This window comes from Aulonocara stuartgranti (assembly GCF_965226115.1).
Source record: "Aulonocara stuartgranti genome assembly, chromosome: 5".
Classification (NCBI taxonomy): Eukaryota; Metazoa; Chordata; class Actinopteri; order Cichliformes; family Cichlidae; genus Aulonocara; species Aulonocara stuartgranti.
Genome location: NC_138943.1, coordinates 14,279,924 through 14,298,908, shown reverse-complemented (window position 1 = coordinate 14,298,908; position 18,985 = coordinate 14,279,924). Strand labels below are relative to the sequence as shown.

General features: G+C 42.1%; 1 protein-coding gene across 1 annotated transcript; it reads right to left on the bottom strand.

The window, feature by feature from the left end:
• Positions 1-3,032: 3,032 nt before the first annotated feature.
• LOC309706926 (protein SPMIP1) lies at positions 3,033-11,953 on the bottom strand. Its single transcript, XM_082533929.1, has 5 exons — positions 11,827-11,953; positions 11,147-11,334; positions 10,583-10,760; positions 5,172-5,274; positions 3,033-4,310 (listed from the first exon to the last, which is right to left on the bottom strand). The coding sequence occupies exons 2-5, from the start codon at positions 11,329-11,331 to the stop codon at positions 4,192-4,194; spliced, it is 585 nt and encodes a 194-aa protein (XP_082390055.1). The 5' UTR covers positions 11,332-11,334; positions 11,827-11,953; the 3' UTR covers positions 3,033-4,191.
• Positions 11,954-18,985: the final 7,032 nt, after the last annotated feature.

Genomic DNA, 18,985 nt, shown 5'->3' with positions numbered 1-18,985 from the left:
ATGGGGACATGGAAACTTATTTTAAAATAGTGGTAAGTATTATACAGTGGGGCAAAAAAGTATTTAGTCAGCCACCGATTGTGCAAGTTCCCCCACTTAAAATGATGACAGAGGTCAGTAATTTGCACCAGAGGTACACTTCAACTGTGAGAGACAGAATGTGAAAAAAAAAAATCCATGAATCCACATGGTAGGATTTGTAAAGAATTTATTTGTAAATTAGGGTGGAAAATAAGTACTTGGTCACCTCAAACAAGGAAAATCTCTGGCTCTCACAGACCTGTGACGTCCTCTGTAAGAAGCTTTTCTGTCCCCCACTCGTTACCTGTATGAATGGCACCTGTTTGAACTCATCATCTGTATGAAAGACACCTGTCCACAGCCTCAAACAGTCAGACTCCAAACTCCGCCATGGCCAAGACCAAAGAGCTTTCGAAGGACACCAGGAAAAGTATTGTAGACCTGCACCAGACTGGGAAGAGTGAATCTACAATAGGCAAGCAGCTTGGTGTGAAAAAATCAACTGTGGGAGCAATCATCAGAAAATGGAAGACATACAAGACCACTGATAATCTCCCTCGATCTGGGGCTCCACGCAAGATCTCATCCCGTGGGGTCAAAATGATCATGAGAACGGTGAGCAAAGATCCCAGAACCACACGGGGGGACCTGGTGAATGACCTGCAGAGAGCTGGGACCAAAGTAACAAAGGTCACCATCAGTAACACACTACAACGGCAGGGAATCAAATCCCGCAGTGCCAGACGTGTTCCGCTGCTGAAGCCAGTGCATGTCCAGGCCCGTCTGAAGTTTGCCAGAGAGCACATGGATGATACAGCAGAGGATTGGGAGAATGTCATGTGGTCAGATGAAACCAAAGTAGAACTTTTTGGTATAAACTCAACTCGTCGTGTTTGGAGGAAGAAGAATACTGAGTTGCATCCCAAGAACACCATACCTACTGTGAAGCATGGGGGTGGAAACATCATGCTATGGGGCTGTTTTTCTGCCAAGGGGACAGGGTGACTGATCCGTGTTAAGGACAGAATGAATGGGGCCATGTATCGTGAGATTTTGAGCCAAAACCTCCTTCCATCAGTGAGAACTTTGAAGATGGAACGAGGCTGGGTCTTCCCACATGACAACTTGCACAATCGGTGGCTGACTAAATACTTTTTTGCCCCACTGTATAATAATAAGTGACAGTAAACGATGAACAGTAAATTGTTGCTGATTGAATCTGGGTAAGTGTTTGTTGACAAGTTATCTCTCAAGGTTAGCTGCTTGATATTAATTACAGTGATATGACTCGTGACATCAGGCTCTGGCCATTGACTACATATAAGATGGAGCTTTTGTGGCATTAGTCAAGCTTCAAGGTGGATCCCTCTGTGAAACTGAGGGATGCTGTACTTTTAGTACGTCGCCAACTTCAGGCCCCTCTTCTGTGGAACCAGCTTCCAGTTTGGATTCAGGAGACAAAATCCTGCTCCTCACATACAAGGTCTTAAATAATCAGGCCTCATCTTATCTTAATGACCTTGTAGTACCATATCACCCTATTAGAGCACTTCGCTCTCGCTCTGCAGGCCTACTTGTTGTTCCTAGAGTATTTAAAAGTAGAATGGGAGGGAGAGCCTTCAGTTTTCAGGCCCCTTTTCTGTGGAACCAGCTTCCAGTTTGGATTCAGGAGACAGACACTATCTCTACTTTTAAGATTAGGCTTAAATCTTTCCTTTATGCTAAAATATATAGTTAGGGCTGGACCAGGTGACCCTGAATATTTCCTTAGTTATGCTGCAATAGACGTAGGCTGCCGGGGGATTCCCATGATGCATTGAGTTTTTCCTTTCCAGTCACCTTTCTCACTCACTATGTATTAACAGACCTCTCTGCATTGAATCATATCTGTTATTAACCTCTGTCTCTCTTCCACAGCATGTCTTCTATCCTGTCTTCCTTCTCTCACCCCAACCGGTCGCAGCAGATGGCCGCCCCTCCCTGAGCCTGGTTCTGCCGGAGGTTTCTTCCTGTTAAAAGGGAGTTTTTCCTTCCCACTGTCGCCAAAGTGCTTGCTCATAGGGGGTCATATGATTGTTGGGTTTTTCTCTGTATCTATGAAGCGCCTTGAGGCGACTTTTGTTGTGATTTGGCGCTATATAAATAAAATTGAATTGAATTGAATTGAATTGAATTAAAATGAAAACGTGAGTACCAGCTCTCGTGGGCATCATAATTACAACTAATGATAAACAAAACAACGATAGTGAATTCAGTGAGACCTAAAACTAGAAATTGAGACCATAAACGCATCAGAAATGTGTTTACTGAGATCATAAATCAGCTGAGCCGCAGCATCATTCCCTCATGGACGTCTAAATGCTCAGGCTTCTTTTGGCAGCCCAATAAGTCGCCTCCTCCTGGCCATGAGTAAGAAAGCAGGTCACAGTGGGTCGATTTTTTAGACACCATCCATCTTTTATCTGTGAAAAAAATATTTCCCCCCTCCTCGATTTCATTATTTGTTTGTTTGTTTGTTTGTTTGTTTGTTTGTTTAACTTTGTGTTGAACATTGGGGGGGGGGGGTAAATCTGGGTAAACTCCTAGATGATTAAACATGCAGCTATTTTGCTGGTAATAGTAAATTAGTAAATAAAATCAACAGTCTATTTATGCAAGATTGGTTGGGTGTTAATATGGGGGGGTCATAACCCCCTAACCCCCCTGTAAATTACGCCCCTACCCCCTCCATGAGTGAAATCATAATTTCAAAACTGCATTTTGTAGATTCTGTATAGAGTCTACTTCCTCCACAAAACAACTGGTGAAAGTGGTTTTGTGAAATTGATTTAATGCACTTGTGACAGGAGTTGCAGGATTACAACATTCACTGTAAGATCAAACAATGTACGTGATTAATTAACATAAATAAACAGCTGACCTTATGAAACACAAACGCCTCAGTTACAAAACACTCAGAGAAGGACCTTTAGCTTGAAATTATACTGATCTATTATTCTTTTTTCTTCTGTCATATATGCTCTTACATAATTATAATGAAGGAACTGACCTCCCAGCCCATTGTTCCTTCAGTGGTGCTAGTTTCTGTCATTATGCAAATGTACTGTTTATAAGATTGGGGAAACCTGCAGTCAGCTGAAACTAAAGAAGTCACTTGGATGAGTGACAAAACGTTTCTCCCACTGAAAACGCTACGTCCAGATGAACAGAATCAACTTTTGGAGATGCTCTTACATTAATTGTGGCCAGACTGCTCTAAATGCCTGCTTGGTGTCAGGCAGTCTTCTTTATAATTTTGGCTCAGCATGAGCCATAACAGATAGGATCCACTAATGTGGTCAGTTCATCTTAAGCTCCACTCACATTCTGTTTATAGGCAGCAGCAAATCAGAGGAAAGTTTCCTTTAAGATGAAGGAGCTGGACAACTAGTTTCAAACAGATGATAAACTGAGGAGCTGCACCAAACCCCAATAAAAATTAAAGAAGGGTTATGTTGTACTGTGAGTCATGCACTATTTTTACAGTCCAAGAGCAACTATGGAGCACGAAATGAGCAGAAAATATAGTCTTTAAATAATTATGTTTAATTAGGAATCAATACTAGCCTGTGCTGTGTAACATTTCCTCTGGTGGCTCATTGGAATACACCTAGTACTCAGGTTTCAGGTGTATAAAGGTCAGTTGCTTCTTCCGGACTCTTTCCAGGCAAGATACTCATTAAATATCCAACACTTGGTATCAGGTTATTAGACACTTAACCCTACAGCCATGTGCATTGTAAACAGACAGCATTACAGGAAGTACTGGATTTCAGGATGGATTGATGGGCTGCATGTGCACTTTTTATTCCCATCACCATATTCCTGACAGGACATTTTATCTCATGATAAATATGACCACTTACAGGTGTACTCATGTATCAAAGCTTTGTTTTGTCTTTTGTTTGATAGGAAGTCATAATCTAAGTAGTTCAACACGTACCTTCGAAAACTTCTAAAACAAACAGAAAAAAAATACAATTTTTTTTTTAAGTAAATGAGTTTATAATACCAGAAAATCCCCAAATCACATTAGCCTAGGGTTATAGTTGGACATCTGTTGGCACGATTGCCTTTGAAGTGCTCTTTACCCTCATTAAAGAGCAGCCTCTGGTATGGGGTAACAGAACCTCAGCCTAGGGTATCGGTGGCTGCTGGGCGGCTGAATACCCCGTTCTTTGCATAGAAGGTGTTCTTCACCAAGGATGACCTGGCACTGGATGGAGTTCTGTAATCTAGCGTGTAGTCACCTGTGGATAAAGGAAGATTACAATAATCTGAAGAATTACAAATTTGAGCGGAAAGCATCTACAGATCTACAAATCTGTGGTGGCAGACAGGAACTGAGCACATTCACAGTAAAACCTGTCTGAGTTAATCACAGTCATGGTGTGAATGTTGTTCAGTTAAACTAAGTCTGACACTGGCCCAGTGACCTCCACAGGCTGGACCCAGTGATGCACTGAATAATATTTAGTTAATAAAAACTCAACAATTTCTATTACTACAACTGGAAGAAATTGACCTAATAACAAAAATCTGAAAAATATGATTTTGTATGAGTAGAAGCTGATAAGGTAAGCTAGCAAAAAATGTGCAGAAAGGATTGTCAGGCAGGACCATGTGTTTTTCTTTATTTTCATCATACATATATACTGTTTCAGTGGTGGATGTTCATATTAATCACGGCCAGAGTTTCAAATAATCTGTTCAGCACATGCACATGTAATCTCCCGGCATCAAAACCTCAGCTTTCAGACTGCTCTGAATACTCTAATTTACTTTTTTCCTCTCCTATTGGATCTATATGATGTTTGCAAGAAAGGTGGGACATGCCTGATATGAGGCACATACCTCTGACTGTGATCAGACTGAAAAAAAAACAGCTTGCATTGTGTAACCTTTAAGATATTTAAATTCCAAATAGTGACTATAGTTTAATCAGTCACTGTTACAAGATCTCCTGGTATTAAAACACAGGATTACTACCGATGTTATAGTACATTTAGTACCTAATGGTGATTTTTGATTCAACAAGTTTATCTTTCTAAAGTTTATGCATCATTTTACAGTCACCACACCACAGGGGGCAGATTGTGACTCCATCGTACCAAGCCTCCAGCCATAATCCCAGGAGGAGAGCAGGGGAAAGTTAAACTTCTCCTCAGGTTTAATGTGTCCACGTCTGTGCAAGTACAGAGTTCTCCCTTTGCCCTGCAAAAGACACATAGATTACATAAAACATCACTTTTACAAAAATGTAGGAATATAGGGATATACTGAATAAAATTACTAAAATGATAAAATGGCAGGGTTTATTTTATTATAGCTAATTATTAGGGGTGCAACGATACACAAAATTCACGGTTCGGTTCGGTTCGATACTTTGGTGTCACGGTTCGATATTTTTTCGATACAAAAAATGTTCATGCTTTTTTTAATTTGTCATTTATTAAAATTATAAATATACATTTTAACCTAAAAGTATAGTTTTTAAATTTAATGTTGCTGAAACAACAAAATAATAAAAAAAATAGATCTATCTGATCGAGGAATCACTCATCTTTGGAAAAGAGAGTTTATTACAGAGAAATGGCTCTTTCCAAAATAAAAGCTATACTATACGCTTCTTCTGGGGTATATTCTCAGCAGCATATTAAACATATCAGGTCCCCATAAGGAGAATCATGTGCTAACGGCTGTCTAAATGACTCGGGTAAAGTTTGCAGCATGCGTGCTTGTTGTTTTTGTCTGCTTCCACTTGTCTTTGCACTAGGATGATGTCGGCGTAAATGTGCAGTCATATTCGTTGTGTTCCCACTAGTGCTGTCAGCGTTAATCTCGTTAAAATGACATTAACGCCATAACGCGGCAAATCTCCGTTAACAAGTTACCTCAGATCGCCCCGTGCGTGGGGCTGGACGGCCAACACGTTAACAAGCTAACTGTGCTAACGCACTAGTTTCCACCAATGTAATTGAGCATTGCGTGGCACATCCGACATACTGTTTTACTTTTGTCCATGACGCGCTTACCATCAGGGTCATACTTCACATGAAAACCAAAATAGTTCCAAACACCAGATCTGAATGAGGGTGGGGGAGGTTCAATTTCGGGTAGCGTTGAGGCAGTTGCCATGTTGCAACGAGCTTAGCTTCTGTCTTGTTAGCTTGCACTGCGCTCAGTGGATCTGCACTCGACAGTGCAGCCTAGGCGGAGTAGATCCACTGAGCGCTCAACACAGACAGCATCGTCAGAAGAAAAGTTGATAAAATAAATAAAAATGTTTGTATTGTTCGATACATATGCGTACCAAACTGAAAGCACTGTATCGAACGGTTCAATATCGATACGAGTATCGTTGCACCCCTACTAATTATCTTTCCAAGTATCTCAAAGGATTAAAGAGGACATTCATCATGGCTCCTGCCACAGCAGATACTTGCAGCTCACTTCACTCAGTTATGCTACAGTCACACTGTAGAAAACTGGAAATTGTGGCACAACCAAAATATCGTGAACTTGCAGTCTGATTGCCTTTGAAATGGTTGATTTGAGCACAGGGACAGGTCTGTGACCACTTATGAGTTGCTATCTTCTATGTGTTGTCAGCAAGATGGAGTCAGTCCAACAGAGAGAGGTAAGTGACGGACAAGGTAAGCGAATCATGTTGTAACTGATGTCAGACCCCGGAGATTTTTGTGGAAAATTAAAGCAAATGGTAGTTTAGAATTTAGAATTGAACAAATTCCTTTAAGCTTCAGTATTACCAAATACACTTATCAATTGTCTTATAACTAACAACATTTGTCTAAATCATCTCCAACACCCTGGAGAACAACGGGGAGAGTTTAGAGGCTCTCCAAGATTACATCAATCGGTGCTTCCAGGATCTGGTAACGAAGAAGGCCCAGAGTGCACCTTCCCCGGCCAAATCGGAGACAGTGTCGTCGAAAAGATGTCGCCCGGCAGATTCCCCCGGCATAACATCGCCAGCCGGCAAAGATATTGCCGACATACTGGAGTCAATCGACAAACGACAAACTGCAAGTCCAGTTTCGATGCAAGGCTGTCCTTGGTGGAGATTCCTCACTGGGAATTTAAGCCCTTGCAAGAATCCCTGGAGTTCAGCCAGCAGCAGGTGGAAACGCTCGCTGCTGAAAATGCCACGCTAAGGGAGTCGGTGAAATGTCTCACAGACAATGTTACCCAGCTAAATAGAGAAAATAAAAAACATAAAAGAGACAGTTATTGATCTACAAGCTCGTGGCATGCGTGATAATCTTGTATTTTCTGGTATTCCAGAAGCCGCTGGAGAAGCCGCGGAGACTACGGTGAAAAGCTTCATCAAAACCCACGTGTGGGGGTGCCTACTGAGGTCAGTGGGGAAGCTGGCCCCAGGGATGGGTCACTTGCCCCTCCCTTCCTTCCCTCCCCATCTCCAGCTGCCTCCCTCTTCCCGCTCCACCACAATCACCCACACATGCAGGGCCTTGGGGTAAAGATGTGTCACCAGGGTGCAGGGGAGGCATCCCCCCCTCTGTCCCCTTCTGGCTGCCTGTGCCCCAATTTTATCTCACAATTTAGACATTCACATTACTCACACTCTCATTACACATACATATAGGATCTTGGGGGTGGGCACAATCACGGAGTCCAAATTACCATCAGGGTGTACACCTCACCCCTGGCGTTGTTGCCCACCTCTCAATTTTAAATACACTTAGACATTGAGGGCTATCAGGAGGGACTATGCGCTTACCTGCTGCTCCTTGGCAGGTAGCTCCATGCCCTCCTGGGTTTTAATTGCACCTTAGAACACACATGCATCAACACTACAATGAGCGGGTGGAGGGAGGTTTGGAGTCTTCTCCCACCCCCATTCTCTGCGGCCTGCTGGAGCGGGAGGGCTAGGTGGAGTTGGCCGTCCAACTGCGGTCTGGAGTGTGGGGCCTCCCTGCTGCTACGGAGTCGGGGTGGTCTGCCTCTCCCCACCGCAGGGAAAAGGGTAACACCACCTGGGTCTGGGTGCAGTTTCCCCCTCCAGGGGCAAGGGTACCTAGACCTGGAGCTTAGAGTACGCTTGGGGAGTGTGATCGTGTGTACAGTGTCTCTTTATGTCTGTCTCCACGTTGGGTGAGTGTTGAGTAATTGCATATGAGAGCATGAGGGTGGGAATGGATGTTTGTATCTGTGTGTGCCTGCATGTCTGTGTCTATATGTCAGGTTGGGTATCAGACGCCACCTCTCTGGGGACATCTCAGGTCCTCCAAGGTATGGAGGCCTATCTCCCCCCACCACTTCCCCTGCCAGTGGCAGACGCCCTCAGACATCGGTGCGTTGGTGGTTCTTTGTGTCCGGGGATGGGCGTCCGGGTACACACCGGCTAACTCCTTGGTGGCTGCTTATGGCCTGGAGCCTGGGGCTCGCTCGGGCCACTTCGGGGGTGGGGTGCCCTCAGCCTCTCGGCCTGGGGCTCGGTCACTCTGGCACAGCTGGCTGGCCTACCGTCACTGCAACCCCCCCGGCTTCTGCTCCGTGGCTGCTGAGTGACCCCTCATCTGGGGCTCTCCACAGCTCTTTCTGGGACAGTGGCGCGGCTGCCCCTCTGTTGGTCTTCCTTGGTCTCTTGTGTTCTGAGGGCCTCTGGATGTCTGGAGTTTTGATCTCCTCCATACCTGCTTCATGCCCTGGAGGACGGGGCTGTGGCTCCCCACACCCTCTAGCACAGAGGTCGGCAACCCTAGGCACGTGTGCCACAGTTGGCACGCAAAGGGTTAACTGATGGCACGACCATAGCTGGACTGGCCATCGGGCATACCAGGCATTTGCTCGGTGGGCCGATGATTTTTTTTGTAACGGTATAAACAATGAAAGGTGGTGGATTGGCCAGATGCTGGCCGCTGTGTAAAAATAACTCAGTTGTTTGGTGGTGGCTTTGGCGGAGCTTCCACAGATTCAGTAAAATTAACAAGTGGAGGCCAGCAGGTGGATGAGGGAGAGGGGAGACCCGAAGAGGAGAGACCCGAGGCAGCCGATGGTCCGAGTGTGAACTGAACTTCAGGTAAGAAGTTATGACCTGCAGTCTATCTGGGTCAGATATAAACCAAGTTTAGGTGGAGTTTATTTTCGTTGTGCTGACTTTTTACAGTCAGTTACAATAACTCATACTGCGTGAGCTAGCATGACAGTTTCTATACAGCTGGGTGGGTGCTATGATGTTACTGATAGTGAACTTTATTTTATTCATAAGGTTAGTTAGTGGAGTTGCCAACCGTCCCGTACAAACGGAATCGTCCCGCATTCAGAGAAATTATTGCGCGTTTCGTGTTGAGCTGAGAAGGGACGCAGTTTGTCTAGGATGGAAAAAGACACAAAGACACAAAGGTGGATTTATTCTGTCGTTATGCTGCACAGCTGCCTCTTCTTCTCTCATTATCTCCCCCTCTCTCTCCTGTTGCTACTTTAATCATGAAACTGATCAATGAGCAGCTGATCGGCTTTTCTCTCTTGTTTGTTTATCGCCCACTTTGCGCCAGAAAGAGGAAACTGCCGGTTGTCGCGCTAAACAGCAGCACGTTTAAGCTTTATCAGCTGTTGTTAGAATGTATTTAATATTAATTTCTAGTATCAGTTGATGTTTGCTGGAGCCACAGCTGTAAAAGCTGCTGGTCATGATGTCGGTTTGTATATCTGGTGAGAGGGAAACATGAAGATGAAACCAGGAGATGTCCTTACTGAATCATCAGAGCTGAACAGGTGATGGAGAAACAGGTTTACCTTTTTAGGTGACATGAGTGAGTTGAAGGGAAGTTATGAACTGTTTCTGAGAGACAAATAACACCAGGATCCTTTTTTATGTAGCTGACAGCTGGTAACTGTGCAGGGGCGGATCTGGCAAAGTTTTGCCAGGGGGGCCAGGTAGGGCATTAACAGGGAGAGGGGGGCACAAAGAAATACTTTCTTATTCTCTTTTAAAATGTCGGGCTGCTATTAAATAATTATCTGAAGCTTACAACCAAAGTTTTTATCTGACATAAAATGTATGGAAATCATACATATACCAACAAGACTGTACATCACTGTCACAACAACGTTTGTTTTCATTCAAAGGCTTAATGGCTTTAATACCTGGTGGGCCGGTCTTTAGTCAAGCCCGGGCTGTTTTTTTGTCCCAGTCCAGCCCTGGGCACGACACGCAGTGAATTAATCTGAGAAGGTGCATCAAAAAATAAATGGCCGCGCCAGCGGTGCACATCGCAAATCAGCTCGCATAGGCACATTAGTTGTGCCGCTTCTTAATGACGGTATCTTAGCTAATAACCCCAACTACCAGATTCAACTTGTAATTGGCTAAAAATAACTTAGCCTACTGGTAAGAGGGATGTTGTTAGCTTTCCATATTCCGACACTTCAAAAGCTTCAGGAGCTTTCCGCTGAAAGCAAAAGTGATGATATTTATATTTAAATGTTTAAATGTTAATTTTATGAAAGAGAGTTTGACTGTCAAAGTGATTCTTACATGGTGAGAGGAGTCCTGATACAGAGCCTCTCTGGTGTGGGGCGAAACCGGCCTCATTAGAGGAGGCACACTGAGCTGCTGTTCACCTCCCACAGAGCACACAGGAGGAGGAGAAGGGCGACGAGGAAGAAGGTCGCTCTGCTTCTCAGTAGTCCTGGCAACAAGAGGCACAACAGCCCTGATGGAAGATAAACAGAAAGTTAATGTTTATTTTCATGCGTGTGTAATGTCATGGTCGCTGGAATCTGTCATGTTTCTGAGGTTTGGACTCTTGGTTAATATTAAATCAAGTCACGTTTATTTATGTCCCACATTTAAGGCCAACAGACGCTGACCAAAGTGCTGCACAGCAATCATCTACAATGTTGGTTAATATTAGTGTCACATTCATGCCTAGCTACCCCCAGTAGGTTTAGTCTAATTATGTGGGTCTCAGTAACATCAGATAAATCTGCTTTTACCCAGACCATGAAAACAAATGATAGCTGAGCATATGTGGATACTCAAGACAACTAAGGTTTTAAATCTTCACTCTTCCACTTTAAAATAAATGAAGGGGCTCACTGAGGGTCAGCAGGTATCTTTGGCAGCTGTGGCAGCTGTGTGGGCTCTTTGCTGTTGTTCCAGGGATTGTAGCAGGATGGGTAGAGTTTGGCATAGCGGCTCCTCCAGGTTAAACGGGTCAACATCTCCTTCTTGATCTGCTCCCTGTAAGAGTTCTGGCTCTGAGTCGTCAGCAGGTCGCGCATTTCCTGCCCGGAAAGCCAAATTTAGTGTGAGAACAGCTAACACAGACGCACAAGTTGCTTTCGACATTGTTTTTCTGAAAGATTAATAGTTAACACATAGAACTAGAAGAAGCCCTCTCAGATAATGTTTATGCCCTAATTTTGAGTTTTAAAGAGCAGAATCACAATACCAAACATCTGTAAGATGCAAATAAATCACAAATGTCACTGTCTGGACAACTTTTCATACTTACAAATAATTGTGCATTTTAATTTAATTATCTTGTGTCCATTTTTTGATCCTTCTTAAGCTGGAGCTAGCTCTGAAGCTCTGAGTCCCTTTTATTTAAACAGCAGCTCCACAGAAACAACACAACAGCCATCACAAACTGGCCATAAGAACAGTCAATGAAAAAGTCACAACAACATATCCTACCAGAGTTATAAAACGGCAGATTATATTTTTATAGTATAAACAAATGGCAAAAGATAATTGTTAGATATAATATAGTTTACCTTTTGTTCAATGCCGAGCTGTGCAGGATCAGTTTCTCACTGTGGAAATGAGCTGTGGATCAGATAACGCTGGGGAACGCCAGGAAACACGACACTCCCTGTTTTTCAACTCCTACATACCTGTGTGTTTGCAAATAGATACCACTGTGGGCACTAATATCAACTAATAAAATTCCTCACAAGTTTCTGACTGATAATTTTTCTTTAGTCACAAGCTAAATTTTTGGCAAATGTTGAGCAAATGGGAGGCCCTGCCTTTCAAAATAAGTCTCACACATGTGTTTTGGCAATTGAGTTTTTCTGTTAAAAGCTTTTTGTTGTTGGAAATAGGCAAGAATAAAGAAAGACAACAGGAAAAAAAAGAATAAATCATTCCACAATCAATCCAATATAATTTTACTAAAATTATTTCTGTACAATGACTTTAGTATATTAGTCATATTAAAAAATAATCAGGAGGGGAAGTGCCAGATACCATGTGATGCTAATTAAATGCATTTTATTATCAGCAATCACCTTCCCCCAACAGGGCGCAATAGATGGATGCACCTCCGTCAGCCTGGTTCTTCCAAAGGTTTCCTCCTGTCAAAAGAGAGTTTTGTCCTTGCCACAGCAAAATATTAGTAAAGGCTCTCCAAAACTAGAATGAGGAGTTGATTCTGATAACTGAGGAGTGTTTCATTTTGTGCCATTTAAAATGAAATCCAACAAACTCATTTATTCATGGCTGTTAGGAAATCTAGAAAAATCTTGGAAAGGAAGAGAACCATAATGTAGAAACTTATAAAGTGTCTGCTGTCATGCAGTCCTCCACTCATGTTTCAGCCCCATATTCTCTTGAATGCATCAAATATGAACTCTGAAATTTGCATCCTAGAATTGAGTTGAAGTAAAGCTAAAAAGCATCTTTACTTTATACAGTCAGCAATGATGACAACCCTGGTTTAAAAAATCTGTAATATTGCAATGATTTGATAACTTGACACATCAAATATATTAAAAAAAAATCACTCACAGGGTTTTTTTAAACTTTGATTGGTCAAACAGCAGTAGTGTTAGAAAGCAGTTGCTTTGCTGAATCTTGGTGGTAATCTAAATTAAATCTCTACCAGGTTTTTGGAAACAGAGTTGTAAAAGAAGGCAGCACAGTGGCTCAGTGTGGTCTCACAGGAGTCAGGCTGGGGTACTTTTTGCAGCATCAGCTTCTTTCCGTGAAGAATTTCCATGTTCTTCCCATTCTGAGAGGTACACCCCCACCCCCACCCCTTTCCAGAAACACACTGTTCAGCTGGAAACTCTAAACTGGTGAGTCAGTTCTTAACTGGAAAATAAAATTGAATATTGAACCTGTTTCTGCAACTTGATAACGTTTGCAGTAAATCTCATCAACCACTAGATGGAGAAGTTAAAAGTACAGTCAGTGAGTATATTTACTGGATGGTTAACAGATTTTTTTGTTTTTTGAAATTTTCGACTCAGAAGTAAATGGCCTGTATTTGTATAGCGCTTTACTAGTCCCTAAGGACCCCAAGGCGCTTTACACAACCAGTCATTCACCCATTCACACACTGAATGATGATGATGATGTGTAAAATAAACACATTACAAGTCCAGGTTTCTGGGCACCCACATGTCTGCTGATCCCACCTGGACCCATGGATCCACCTCTGCCAACCCTGGAGGCCATCATCAGATCCTCCTGTGTCAGAAAAGCCAGGGCCATCCCAGGTGACCCCTTACACCCCACCCACTACCTGTTTGACCCGCTTGCTGATTGACCTGCCTGATTGACCTGCCAGGACCTGCCAGGTCAATCAGGTCCCACATCTCCAGACTCACAAAAAACTTCTTCCTGTGGGCCAGTTAGGCTGTTAACAAGCACTAGAGCAAATCTGAGCGTCTCTCTGCTCAGATCCCAAATCTTTGTACTTTTAAATCATTTTCCCTCACTCAAGCCTAGCCTTCTAGAAACCAAAGAAGCTTTTAAAACTGTTTATTTATCTCCTTCGCTGCCTGCTGGGCCTTAATGTGTTGTGCTCTTTTAGCACAATTTTCTTTAACTTATTTGAGAGGATTTCAGATCCTACTGTAATGTGTTCAGGGTTTTCTGAAGCTTCTTTCTGTGATCCTGTGCAGCCTCCTTGATGGGTCTGGGAATTTGTGGTTGATGGGTGCTCTTGAATCTCAGCAGATGATACATGCTGACTCCTGATGGCCTCAGCTAGGTTCCTCAAGACCAAGTCTGACCAAGAATGTGGATCAGGTCGTTGAAGGTTTTTTTTTTTTTTTTATAAACTGGCAACTCCCATTGTTTCTCCTCTTCCCACCAGTTCTTTAGAGACTCCCTCCTCCCCAGAATGGAAAGAGATCTTTTCTCCAAGTGAGGCTGAAAACACACGAAACTTTTAGTTGGGTATTTAAAAAATGTTGCTTAATGCCTGCCGAAGATGGAAGTGGTAATTTTCATTCAGCATACCAGTACTTCATCTATCAGCCGAATTTGTGATTTTCTGTATTTATTTAGATGAATCTTCTCATGGTCCCCTGAAACGTTTCTCAGAAGAAGAGCTCTCAGACCTGAGTTTTATCTATTTTGTGTGGATCATCACAGCAGAGATGCGTTTCATTTTAAGGTGTACATTTGGTTTATCAGAGCATGTTTGTTGGGTCAGTCTTTTCATTTCTTCAAAGTTGGCTGTTTGGTAGTCTGTGATTTATAAATAGGAGCAAATTAGAAAAAGACAGTACACTTATGCTGTGAAATTACTGCTGCCACCTTTTATTACCGTAAACATTAGTATGTTACTGATTTAATCCAGATTTCCATTTGTATTTCTTTCTAACTGCACCTTTCTGTACTTTGGCCTTGAGCCCATGTTGCTTCAAAGACTTCATCCCCACTCCTCCAGGCTGTTGCTATGAATGATGACATCATCCAAATAGGTGGCTGCATATGGAGTTTGGAGGCACTTGGTTCATGAAGCAATTGAAGGTGGTTGTAGCCCTAAATGGAAACCTAAATTTAAGTGTCATGAGCTCGTAAGTTTTTTTTTCCTAAAGGGAGTTCACACAGGAAGTGTGCAGAGATGAGGTGATCACATCACCACAGACCACAGAAAGTCGACCAATGATGGGTGAAGAAAAGGTTGGTGATAGAAAGTAGGCATATCCCAAGTTTAACTTTGAGGCAAGTGACTGAGCGACTACCAATGAAAACAAAGGATACAACTGACTGACATATGATAGATATGTTAATATATTACAGGGTTACCTAGGCAACTGCAGTCTTCAATCAACTCTAGCAACCAACCGCCAAAGGGACAAAGTGATGGATGATGAGCAAATCAGCTCCTGTTTGGATGTCCCTTTGGGCTCTGAAAAACCTGGGGATTAATCTGAATCCTGAGCCATTCACTTGACAAAATCCATACAGAACTGTACAGACCAAATCTTCTTAACCACAAGAACAATGAGGCTAGATAAGAATATCATAACAACCCATTTTGCATTTTCAGACTAGCTTTCAGTTCTTTTTTTAATTTTCTGCAAGAACTGGTAGCATGTTGATTGCACTGACACATACAGATGAGTCTCACTCCCCCAGCCTCACTGTTTATGATTTTTGTTTCATTCGCTGTGACACCACAGAAGGTGTGTCCCACTTGGTGAGCAATTTAGAGCTAAAGATGAAAGCAATATAACTATCTCCCCTTGCAAGTTTTCTAAGCTTGGTATTGTAATGTTGCTGTTTCTTGCCCTGGAGCAAATTATGCAGTGTAAACTACCTTGATAACTCTCAGAGCCAGAACATACTGAATTTAATTCTCCCCCCCCCCCTGCCCTCCCTACCAGTTTTCCTAAACAAGTGTTTCTTTTCCCATGGAACCCACCAACAACTCCTGCACTGCAAACAACATAAAGTTGAGCCACTGCATTCATCATTGTGTATGAACCTACAAGTCATAAATTTTATATGCTTTGTCTAATATTCAGCAGTTCATACTTGGGTCACTACCTTTGCAGAGATGTCGTGTAAAGGCATTGCTTTAGCACATTCCGTTGCACAGCAAACCATCACAAAACATCTTTTTTTGCACACTTTGGTGAGACCTCTATTTAAGGTAAAGGATCTTTTGGAATTGACAGCTTATTAACTAGTTGTAATTCGGGACATATTAGCACAATACGACACAGCCCAGGTCATTATTCTATCCTGAGTTTTATCATATCTCATTTAACCAGCCATCAAGTTAGAATGAGCCACCTGGGAAATAATTTCCTGGTGCTATTTCTTCACCAACAACTGAGTGATTTCTTCTCCATGTTCAGTCTCATGGCATTACTCTATACAGTCTATAGAGACAGCAACTGATGTCATCATCAGGTAATACTAAAAAAAAAAAGACAAACTCTTGAAACTCTAACTCACCCACTTTATTGTTTTATTGTCAGAACATTTTTCTGTTGAAGAGTGAACTGGTTTGCAGTAAAATAAATTGACCACAAGGTGGAGACAAACACAAACGAACTTAAAGATGCAACCAGAGATGAACAGCCAGCAGTTTGTGGTTGTAACCAAGCACACCATTGTTTTTCTTGTGACATTACCAATAAGTTTGATGTGTCACATGGCCCTCTTCCTATTGAAAAAACAAAAGTTGTATCCAAGATGGCCGACTTCTAAATGGCCACCATGGTCACCACACATCTTGAGGAGTTTGCCCCCTCACATATGCTAATGTGCCACAAACAGGACTTTAATAACACCAGCCATTCCCATGTTATTACGGTGTATCCATATAAATGGGCCACCCTGTAGATTAAATTTAACAATAATTTTCTTACATGACATTTGACAAAGGAAACATTGAACCCTGTCGATTAATCGGTTTAGACTATAGATATAAAATACACACATCAAATGAGTTTATGTAAAAATATGTTTCAGGCATTGCAGTGGAGAACAAACAAATGTTTCCTGCAGCATCACTTCAAGTGGTTATAATTAGAGTAAATCTGCTGCTGGTTATCCTCCTAAAGGATATTTTTTTAGCTCATTAGAAAAACTGTCAGTTCAACAACAGTGGTTTAGTATGTCGTAGTATTCCACCTTATGTGTTGATGTATTCATTCGTACAATTAAAACAGCAAAAAAATCATTTGATATGAATAACTGGTTTAAAAAACGCCTTAAAATATAATGCAACACATTTATACTTCAACCTAAAATTCATTTTTGAATGTTTTTCCTTGTTTCTCTGATTATTTTACTTGAGTACAGAATCTGATCTCTTTCTCCACAACTATTTTTTTTGTTCTGTGTAACTCATGTGCTACCTCTGAAAAGTCTAACTTTATTTTTAAAAAAGGCACAATGATGTTCAGTGTTTGCAGATGTTTGATCAAATTTCTAAGTGAACCTTCTCTCTGGTTTAAAAATAGAACAATTGCTGCTTTATTGTTGTTACATTATTCTGAGCAGATGTTTTGGTCTCCATGTAAACCACATTTGTGTTTGGTATATGGTAGTCAGTGATTAGGCACGCACACACACACACACACACACACACACACACACACACACACACACACACACTTACTTACTTACTTTCAAACATGAGCACATACCATTGTGGCATGCTGGTAGCCATGGGAACAAGATTGGTAGTAAGGCTGGTGTAGTGGTGACTCAGCTTGTTGCCGGGTGAATCAGGAAAATACACTGAGACACACACAGATGCACGCACACACAAACATTCGTACACACTTTGTGTTTATTATGTACTCGTTGCCACATAATAAATATGGAGTGAATGTGAACAGCCTGCATGTTTGATTAAGTGAACTGACAGCGCATAATCGCTAGTGAGTCATTTAATGGTGGTTTCCTGTCGCTTACAGTGGTGCTTAAAACCGGAACAGACCAACACAAAAGAACTAAATGGGACATCTGAGAAGGCTTTAGCATTTATCAACAATACCCAAGCACATATATGGACATTTTTAAATGCTCATTAATGTAAAAAAAGTAAATGGCCTGCATTTGTATAGCGCTTTTCTAGTCCCTAAAGACCCCAAAGCGCTTCACACTACATTCAGTCATTCACCCATTCACACACACATTCACACACTGGCGATGGCAAGCCACGTTGTAGCCACAGCTGCCCTGGGGTGCACTGACAGAGGCGAGGCTGCCGGACACTGGCGCCACCGGGCCCTCTGACCACCACCAGTAGGCAAACACGGGGTTAGTATCTTGCCCAAGGATATTTGGCATGCAGCCAGGAGGCAGCCTGGGATCGAACCACCGACCTTCTGATTAGTGGCTGACCTGCTCTGCCACCTGAGCTACAGCCAAAAAGTCTTCTATGAAGACCTCTTTTATGTTACAACACCTGTCTCCATTGGGAAATGGGAGCATTTTCCTTCATTACGCAGACTACTTGAAATTTGGGTCATCTTTGAGACATGCAAAAACAGTACATGTGTACATAGTACAAAATATGCAGCCACCACATCATAAACACAAGTATCAACTATAGTTTTACTATTAAAGATAAGTGATTCTGAATATTCAAAGCTCTTTAGTCTATGAGCCACATTTGCACATTAATAGCATGTTTTGTTCTATGGATTTTATCTGCCCCACATCCAAAGCTAATTTTGAATCTGGGAGGAGACTGTATTTTTAGCATTTCCTACAACTAAAGTCATACAAACTCCACACAGAATGACCCCAACCCCCTAGCCCTGGGGGCAAAGGTAACACTAAAAGAAGTCATTTTAAGAAGTCATATTAACCCTCCATTGGGCATGGGGAGCAAAATCTTATACTCACAAAAGGGAAAATGCTCAAAAAAGTTCGGATGACCAAAATGCTGAAAAAGAACAACATGACATCAGAGCTTAATCTTTACTCACATCCCACACAACCCTGACTTTATTTCCTATGTGAAGTCAGCTAAGGTTTTAAGGTTTATACAGCTTTGTTCAAGTTCACTAGCCAAGCATGCATTGCTCATGAGGCTTATTTTTAGTAGGTAATAAAACAATATTTGTGTGGCTTTTCTGTTGTCTCATACTAACAACAGCAACCACATTAAAAAAACAAAACACGGCAACAAGATGCACTCAAACTTATTCATAACCCTACATAAGT

What these genes read in the sequence shown, in the direction of transcription:
- LOC309706926 (XM_082533929.1), bottom strand. Translation starts at nt 11,331, where the DNA reads ATGCGCGACCTGCTGACGACTCAGAGCCAGAACTCTTACAGGGAGCAG. An exon ending in AAGATACCTGCTGACCCTCA is followed by an intron (nt 10,761 to 11,146) that starts GTGAGCCCCTTC and finishes ATCTTCCATCAG; the next exon opens with GGCTGTTGTGCCTCTTGTTG. An exon ending in GGATTATGGCTGGAGGCTTG is followed by an intron (nt 4,311 to 5,171) that starts GTACGATGGAGT and finishes CTTTATCCACAG; the next exon opens with GTGACTACACGCTAGATTAC.